This window comes from Hyalella azteca, unplaced genomic scaffold (genome assembly GCF_000764305.2).
Source record: "Hyalella azteca isolate HAZT.00-mixed unplaced genomic scaffold, Hazt_2.0.2 contig14865, whole genome shotgun sequence".
NCBI lineage: Eukaryota > Metazoa > Arthropoda > Malacostraca > Amphipoda > Hyalellidae > Hyalella > Hyalella azteca.
Window position 1 is genome coordinate 119,410 of NW_025944736.1, and position 9,733 is coordinate 129,142.

At 36.7% G+C, this 9,733-nt stretch overlaps 1 protein-coding gene across 1 annotated transcript; it reads right to left on the reverse strand.

Moving 5' to 3' along the window:
• Window positions 1–3,242: 3,242 nt before the first annotated feature.
• Window positions 3,243–8,061, reverse strand: LOC108675528. The gene is made up of 5 exons (XM_018163548.2): window positions 8,024–8,061; window positions 7,169–7,297; window positions 4,579–4,998; window positions 3,898–4,218; window positions 3,243–3,560 (listed from the first exon to the last, which is right to left on the reverse strand). Exons 2-5 carry the CDS (start codon window positions 7,292–7,294, stop codon window positions 3,489–3,491), a joined length of 939 nt encoding a protein of 312 aa, XP_018019037.1. The 5' UTR covers window positions 7,295–7,297; window positions 8,024–8,061; the 3' UTR covers window positions 3,243–3,488.
• Between the last annotated feature and the right edge of the window lie 1,672 nt (window positions 8,062–9,733).

Consider the following 9,733-nt stretch of genomic DNA (forward strand, 5'->3'; position numbering starts at 1 on the left):
CTGAATTAATTAGTTTCCGGATTATTCAACAAGGCCAAGACAAGTATTCTACGCCTTCAGAGTGGAAGGATTAACCCTATTGTGACTGACGGGATTTTTCGATCCCAAATCACTATATACGAATAGCATTGACAACCTTGAATTTATTAGAGACGAAAGGTTTAAAGTTCCCACATAACGCCATGCTAATCTGTCATGTATCAAAGTGAGAAACCAAGTTAACTGCAGGATTACCGGTAGATTAATTCAATAATTCACTCAAACCCATTAAGCGCAAATCTTTGATATATGATATTTCCGTCTAAACACTTTCATATGATGTAAATATTCCTCATGAAACAGTCTTTTTCCCAATTTTAGAGGATATAATGAGAGCACCAGTAGCTTAAAAAAATGTCCCAAATGGGGATCATGGGCAATTGGGTAATAAAAAATACCAATTAATTTTATCACCTTTCTTATTATTTCCAAATTTATAAAGTGAGTTAGTGATAATGGTGCGCTTTTTTCTAATGCCAATTGCAAAATCCTTTATTTATAATCACAGAAAAGCACAAGATAAATTAGATTACAAGAGCGTCTCTATCCAAGTGAGTAGCTTCCCCATCCTCCTTTCAAAATAAATATATGAAAGTAATAACTACCTTCTAAATGAGTGGAATTTCACTGATGCCATTCGGGGAAGCATTCAACTTGTAGCCCAACGTTGCACTTAAAACATTCTTTTCGGACATTTATTTTGCAAACAGCGCACCTCCGTTGTCTTCCACTATGTGTCTTCCACCATGTGTCTTCCACCATGTGTCTTCCACCATGTGTCTTCCACCATTTGTTTGCTGCAGAACGTCTCCCTGAATTACTTCTTCGAACGTCGTCCAACACAAGCCTCTTCGATTGCTTATTGAATTGGCTAATCAATAATATGAATTGATAATTCTAAAATTTGAATTGATTGATGACTTGATATTCATAAAGGTTATGCCCATTGAACAATTTTTGTCGCAAACCAAGTCTAATTTAAGTTTTTATATGGTAGAACATAAAAATGTAGAAAGCATTCTGCTTCTATTTCGGAAATTTTTTATCTGATTCTTGCACTAGGAAATTGTTACTAGGATTTTTTCTTAGGATTTTCTATACTAGGATTTTTTCTTAGTCATTCATTGCGTGCAAAACGAAACCAGAGACCATTATTTAAAGTTTTTCAAACGCAATAACAATAAACTAAGAGGTTTTCATGGCAGCACGAAGCCTTTATTATTTTTTTTAGTTTACTACTATACAACTACTAATAGTCGCAGGCACGATGTTAGGCATATTTAATCTATTGATCTTGGTATCAGAAGAGAACGCAAAAGTAGAAGGTCTTATATTGTATATTATATTATAATTTTATTTCTTATTTTAAAAGTCTAATATATCATATATAAAGGTATTATATTTACATTGATATTTTAATCTCCACTGTCTAGTGTGGGGAGTTAAGCTAAGGAAACTGATAGACAACTATTGTGAAAAATCTGGCTCAGAACTTAGCGTTGTGCTTGATGACGAAAAATGTTAACATATTCGTAGCAATATGCTTCCTTACCGGCAATACAACATGACTCTTGCTCATATACGTCTGTTACAATGAACAACGTACTTAAAAACAAGCAATAGATTCGATTCACATGTACTGAAAATTCCTACAAAGAGAGTTTACATGATGAAATATTGACCGTTATACTGTACATTGATTTGTTGCAAACATATGTGAAGCATGGATACAGCAGAATTAAAAAATACTTTCATTTGCCATCTTTCTCAGTCTTGAGAGATCTATCTCAGACTATTGATACAGTCAAGTTTCCAGACCAGGGGCCATACTTTCAAAATTCGCTAAGTGAACGTAAGTACTTACGCTCTATTTTCTTGTCTGTGATTGGTGGATTTTGCTTGAAAGGCCGTCAATGATTGGCTGATTAACTTACGATCATTTAACTTTTTTTGAAAGTGTGGATCCAGAAGTGTCCAGTGTATATCGTCCCCGGACAGGAGCATTTAATAGGATGCTGATATGATTACTGCATGGCTAGATGAAGCGTTATTCGAGAAGCTTCCACACCATATTGACTTGGTGGCATAATTTCATTAGAATTGATTAAACAATGGAGAGGAGTCGGCGATAATTGCATCACTTATAATTTGAATTAAGAAGCACTACGCTGATTCTAAAGAATGTTATACTCATATTCACTGAAGGAAATCAACGACTGGAGTTTATTTTAAAAAATTACTGGCAAATAAATTAAGTCTCATTGTTGTTTTCATGCAAATCTGTTAAACGCTTTCGATTGCGGATTGAAATTGGATTCAACTCATACGTTTTTGATAATTTTACTTCTTTACAATATGGTGGAGATGAGAAGATTTATCCTATTTATAAAAAAGGTTCCAAAAGTTTTTGTCAGCAGGTGCTTACTATTATTGAATTATTTGATGCCTTTATTCTGATAACATGAGCTTCCCATTGAGGTGAGGTGTGATTCGATGTCAGTAAAACAGGGCGAAAATTAAAGAGAAGGGATGTTCTCACTTAATTTATTTTGGAATTGTAGCCATCTAAATTACTCATGCTCAAGAATAAAGAAATAAGCAAGCAATACAATAAGAAAGAAAGCAAGAAATGGATAAATATTTGCTATTGCAAGCAGTGTCAAGCCTGCTTTCAGTGCACCTCGGCAGTGTACGATGTTGCTGACTAGTCGGTAGCACCACTGTAACAGGTTGCTTTTCTATGCAACCCTTATATGAATTGTAATTAAGTATGACCTGAGGGTGGTTCGGTTGTAGCTGGATCCGAGGATATAGAGGGACAGCGTAAACGATTATATAATATACTTTTAGGATTATAGTTCGGCTTACAGTTTAGGATAATCAGATTATAAGTTTATAAGTTGGAGCTTTAACACTGATGTCTTCGGCGTCCAGTTGAAGTAGGGATAAGTCTAGACTCTAGAGTGTATCTTCTACTCTGACATTAATTTAGAGTTACTGTCCTGATTGTTAAGGACAGGAGTATGGGCGTATACACGACGGTTCTCGGCCAAAGACTGGGGTTTCCTGGTCTGGTCAGAGCTCATATAGCTTCGCGAATTGACGTCACCAAGGGCGTGACTTGATAAACAGGAAAGGCAAATACAAGGAAATGCTCATGAACATATCGCATGTGACGGATCTTATCTTTCAACAAGGAAGACATCAATCAGGAAATATCAAGGGACTAATGGTATCAACATTGTCATCTTACAGCAGAGGCCGGTTAGCCACCTCTTCAGTGGCTAGTTAGCCACCTCTGAAGTGGCTAGTTAGCCACCTCTGCAGTGGCTGTTTAGCCACCTCTAAAGTGGGTGCTTAGCCACCTCTTCAGTGGCTAGTCAGTCACCTCTTCAGTGGCTAGTTAGCCACCTCTGAAGTGGCTAGTTAGCCACCTTTGCAGTGGCTGGCTAGCCACCTCTCCCGTAGAAGTAGCTTCCCCATCCTCCAAACCAACCTGCGTCATGTTCGGGCTGGGGCATCTGAAAAGAACGTAAATTCAATTGATTGTTGGACCAATTGTTTATTTACTTTTTTATATTTGATATTAATTTCCTCGCAACGCATGATTAAAATAACAGCAAATGTGGATCACCTCTCTCCAAAAAATATGCCATAAAAGTGGCCGCTTTTATTTCTACAGATAGCATGATTATTCTCTACTTCGTTCACGCGGTATGACATTCCTAATGACTTAAATTCAAATGTTTAGTCAAGCGACTTTATCTAAGTGAGAAATTTTTCAGATCACAACGAATAGCAAAATGACAACATTTCACTACCAGAAGATTTCAAAGAACCGTTTTTTTTTGTTACCACCTTGAACGATTTGGCAAAACTGCAGAGTTCTGCAATTTTCTTCAGCTGAGGTTGACCCAGCTGTTCTTGGTTGCGATTGACAGTTTCGATTTGATGAGTGGTTGACCATTCAAGCACCTGACGGTGCTGATCAATAGCAGCATTCCGTAAGTTATATGGAACTCCTGTCAGAAGTCTTACGTCGTTACTGAGTGACGTAAGAACTTTTCTGTGTTGCTGTAGAGACGTTATTTCTGATTTTAATAGCCCCCTGACGTTCTCAACCACGCTCAAGAATTCAACGACCGTTGCAAGAGAATCCCGGTTTCTTGTTAAGGCCGCCTGATTGAAGAGAGCTTTGATATATTAAACACTTATCATATACCCTAATCTTATTCGCAATCGGTGAAGAAATTCAATGATTGACGCATTTAAAGTAATTGTGCAAGTTGTCGGAGGTGAATTAAGAATCAATTACGAAAGGAAAATGTCCAACAAACCTCGTGCGTCGTAATGTAAGGTTTAGAAAAGCTGATTTTTTCTAGGGATGGCATTTATAATGGATTTATAACAGTAAAATAAATATTTGTATTATACAACCTTCTACTCAGATTCGGTTAACAATCTAATTAATCCTTGATAATTATTAACAAAGCTTGTCTCATTGCTCTCAATTTATGATTTTATTACAATAAAAAATACCTCAGTCTTTGCAAGATCAACGTCCAGCTTCTGCTTAAGAACGTTGACGGCCTCAGTTACCGGGGATCCTAATTTGAAGTCATTAATGACGTCTTCGACAAGCATCGTTTTGCACGACGAATGTTTCCCTATGAGACATTTTTTGCAAATCTTGTAGTGGCAAGAAGAACACCAAAACTCCCTCACGAATTTATGTTCATGGCAGGAGCTTTCATTGCTACGAGGAGGTACGTAATCATCTTTCCAGGAGTTCTCATAGCTTGGAGGGGGTTCGTTGTGACGCCTGAAGCCTTCATTGCTAGACGAGGGCTTCTGACTTTCATAGCTGAAGTATTGCTCGCCGTTTTTGGGAATGAGAGAGTAGATTACTGGAAGACTGTCTACGTCACAGGTAAATTTCGTATCACACGTAGGGCAATTCTGTAAGAAGTAATAAACATCGAGTTAGTTCTATTCAAGTCTACAATACAAAATCAATCAACGCAAATTTCACCCATCCTTTGAAAACACTATCAGACGAATATACAGACAGACAGGTTTGAGGTGCGTAGCTCAAAAGTCTTTTTTAAGGGACGTTGACAAAAGAAAATCCTTACTTTATTTTGCATTATAATTTCAATAAATATATCTTGTGTGCTGTAGAGGAGAGACGAGCTATGTTAAGCAATTAAAGACAGATATGAATTGATCACAAGGCTTAAGTAGCAGACATGAGAGCGACTTTGTTTACTTCTGTATCAGCTGAGGTCATTGCGAGGGGTGATTTTTGCGAAACACAGAACTATTGCTCGTAGCGCGGCGTACCAATTAATTGGTAGGCTTAAGAGTGAGCGATGCCTGCCTATATAAGTACTCTTAAATTCGCACCAAAAGGTTGTTGTTCTTCCATGACCGTCACGCAACACAAAAAAAATTATCGGTAGAGCACTCATGATTGTTGGGGGAAATCATAGGCGGAACACTGATGGCGCATCGATGAGACATCGGGAGCGTGTCCGGCCAATGTTACATCTATAACCTGCCGATGGCCACCCTACCCGAAAACTTTCCAATTTAGACGTGAGTTGTAGCAATCTGATGTGTGGTTGATTCAAAAACAGTGTGTACAGAATCATCCATGGCACTAGGAAGAGTAGAGTGGCTCGAAAGGCAAAATTTTTAAATTTCTAAATGATTGATGTCTGGCAAGCTTCAAATCCATTAAAAAATTAGGTGTACAAATTTTCAACTATGTAGATGGAAAAGTTTCAGAGTATATATCATTTAACTGAATTTTAGGAAAATGAAATATTTCAGTTAATTATGAATTTTAATAATTTAAACCTCTGAGAAGTCAATTTATTCCTGAGCTTGAAATTTTTGCATTTACCTGTCATTCAGCAACAAATAAAAAAATGTAGCGAGATACTTGTTTCTTAGCAGGTTGAGCAATCTGATAAACTGAAAAATCCTCGTTTTTTTCCATGAAATACAATGCAGACAGTACTTAGTGTATGTATAGTGCACTGGATACAGTTAGAATCTATTAGTTTCATCTTAATTCATTATAATGAACATAAAATAACATCTAATAATATTGAAACCCCCAAAAATCACATAGGCACTAATTTCTTATTTTAACGAATATTGAACCGGTTAGAAAAATGTTCTGAAGACCCTAAAATTTGCGCCAAAAAGTTAATTTTCTTCAACAGTCGCGCAAAAACGATCTGCAGCTCCGCAGATCGTATGTATGTGATGTTATGGGCTTTTGGCTGGCGTATGTAGAAATAACAGACGTACAAAATTTACATCTAATACAACTGTAACTCTGATATAACGTCATAAGTCATGACTAGGTGATTTTTGTACTGTCGACATCTTTGCTACGGCTGGGACTTGGCCCTGAGAAAACGTGAAAGACAACAAGAAGTTCAACGATTATAAAGCAGGAAATTCCCGCATCGAACACTGAGCAATAATTATCACAAGTACGATTATCCATGCGGTGGAGTCACGGCAATCATCAGTAGCGGTACGGTCACGAGCAACGGTACAACGGTAGTATCGGTACATCAACGATTTTGGAGCAACATCATCTATACAGTGAAGACAACGCCACCATTCCAAACAACGGTCGTTATAAAATCTACGGTTAGACCGACAATGATACATCCTCATCAACGGTGATACTACAACTGTGAAGACAAATACGACAGTACTACATCTGGCGACGGCTGCAGTTCGGTCGCTGTAAACAGAACGGCTGCGAACGTTCGTGTGAGGCCGTTTACTACAGTCTTAATACTTAACGGAACTGCACAACGTATCGACGTTTCTGATAAATTAAGAAGTTTGCATGATGTAGATGGATGGATTTTCAAGTTCGATTGAGTTCAAGGGCCCAATTTTTACCAGTGATTTTGTTAACTTAGAATGTTTTTGTTAAACCCACTCTTTGGGCTATATTCTTCCCGCGAAACCGAGAACGCATACGCAAACACACAGAGTAAAGCCTTAGACGATGCGGACGCAACCTGACTAAATAGAAGTAACTTTCGGTCGATTACGAATTGTGCAAAGAAGAAGAAAACAAGTCTTTAATACTCACTTTATACAAGCGTAATTTTGAGAGGCAGTCCCTGCAGAAGTCATGCCCACAGGGCAGACATAGTGGCTTCCTCTCGGCTGAGTTGTAGTAGTGCTCACACACGTCGCATTGGTAAACGCCGGGCATCTCCTGGTGAACAATATGGTATTCTGTATATTGATTTAGTCGACAGAAACTTCGTTTTATGATGCTTTAAAATTTATAAACGTAGAATTAAAAGGAATGATTGTATTGAAAGTTTTTGATATGAGGTGAAAGTTGTCGACGGCTAAATCCATTTGTATTTTTAACTGTGTTTGATTCGAAAATAATTCAGAAGCAAGTAATAAATAACTAATTTTGTACGTCAGAAAGTAACATCAAGATGATTTTATTTGTTAATTGATAAGACTTTTGCTAGAATATCAAGGGTTCTTCAAGCCAGTGAATTGAAAAAAATATTCTTCGTGTAGGTGGTGACGTAAAATTACCGTCAGGCTTCACGTCCTCAGGCGCTGACGGTATATTTTTTCTTCGGACTCGCAAAAATTGCCATTTAAGATCACAGCTTTGCTGTTTTAGCTCAAAAAATATGTCTACACAAAATTTGTGGTAAGTTCAAAATTTAATTTTACGAATAATAATTTCACATTCATAGGGAATTTCCACATTTCTTCCATTCTGGAACCCCTATTTAGCATATAATTATGAAGTGCTTCTACAAAAGGCGAAACCTATATCCCTTACCCGGGCATGTAAAGATTGTTATTACTTTATACACAACAGTGCTAATAATGTAATATTGATAAAAAAATTCATTATTAACCTCTTGAATATAAATGTTAGGATAATATGATATATTCCGATAATTCTTACCGTGGCGATGGACCGCTCATACACAGCAAATACAACGGTGCACGGCTCACTGCAGTGTCTTGTAATTACAAAGCTAGAGTATCGCAAGCTTATCTTTGATAATGATGCGAATTGATATGCAGCATCAAGATAAGTATTTTGTTGTGACAGATACAAATGATAGCTTTTGTATATTTTCTCTAAGCTATGAAAGTTTAGGAGATTTCTACTCTAAAATAAAACCTAGCGAAATACCTCATGCAGTAAAAAACAGTAAGTAGTGTTTTTCGCTATAATATCTCAAACGCAATTTGCGCAGAAAATTAAATTGTTTGTTACGCAAACATTAGCACAGATAATCGGATGCAATTTTTCTTTTAGGCGCTGAACAATTATGACCGTAAATTTATCCAATATTATATTTTTGACGATTATTTTTAATTTTCAGCCACATTCTAATCAATTCTACGAAATGGGTTTATTTATTATTATTAATTTGATGTGCGGATTAAGCGTTGAATTAATACAAAATTTTAAAATCTATTGAGCCATTTAAAATCTGAGCAGAATTTCATTGCATTAAAGTTTAGTAAGAGAACGTGAATGTTACTAAAATTTGAATTGCGTTTGCGGCAAAATCAATAAAAATATATAGTACAATATAAATATGTAAAAATAAACCGCTTTAACTTCGGAAAGGATTATTCAGCCCAAGAAACTTGGCATGTTCGTCAAATCGTAAATCCAATTGTAATCTTTCTCCGACAATGTTGAATATTCACGTGCGTAGATGGTGTGAGTTTCAAATTAGCTTTCCAAACCTCCTACAGAAAAAGGTTACAAGAACTACATAAGTGGAGGCCGCATGGTTATTTTTTTACCCTAAATTTAGAAGTTTATTCTCGAAGCAAACAAATAACCAGCACTGCTGCCCAAAAAACTTTCGTGACTAGCAGCAGTCAGAGCAGGATATCAACGAGCTTAGCAGGCATAGCGTTCTGTTTGAGAAAATTACACGTATCGTTCGAGTACAGAGCCAACTTTTTGGCCGCCGAAAGCTATTTCAACAGAGGACCTTGGTACATTCTAATCATATTCATTTCTCAGTTAAGTCTGGAATCACCAGCCATAAAAGGGGCTGTAGCCAAATAGGCTAACGACCATTAATAGGTAGTCGAATCGTGATTGAAAAATGATGCCGAAATGATAATGGAGAGGGATAGAAGCCTTTAGTTTCATGAGCTTGGGACAAGTATTGTCTTCGCTGCAAATATCTAAAACACTGAAAACTAAAGTCAACAAAGAACCTGAAATCGTTCAAGGAAAAACAATAATATCATTTTGTATCGTCCCAATTATATTCAATTTTTGTATAAATAAATCTTTCATTCGTTGACTTTCACATACCCAAAAGTGAGTGTTGCCAGCGGGCCCCGGTCGATAGATCATCATTGTCTCGTTATGTCAGCATGAAAGGGCTTCAGTGTGGCAGAATCATATTATTTTATGAGTCCAAGTCCGACCATGTATCATTTAAAGCGTTCAAAGAAGTGTTATTTTTCGAAATTTTTTAATTTTTTTTGGCATTCAATATTGCTATTATAGTCGTGAATCATTTTTGCTCATAGCAAATTTATACGATTATGCTGGAACCGAAGACCGATGAGCCGTATAGAGTTCAGTGAGTAAGTAAATAACACATGATTAATAATATGAAATTTATTTAACTCC

Coding starts and splice junctions, on each gene's coding strand:
- LOC108675528 (XM_018163548.2), bottom strand. CDS start 7,294: ATGCCCGGCGTTTACCAATGCGACGTGTGTGAGCACTACTACAACTCA. Junction 4,999..7,168: donor CAAAATTACGCTTGTATAAA/GTGAGTATTAAA, acceptor TACTTCTTACAG/AATTGCCCTACGTGTGATAC. Junction 3,561..3,897: donor GTTTTGCCAAATCGTTCAAG/GTGGTAACAAAA, acceptor CGTTCTTTTCAG/ATGCCCCAGCCCGAACATGA.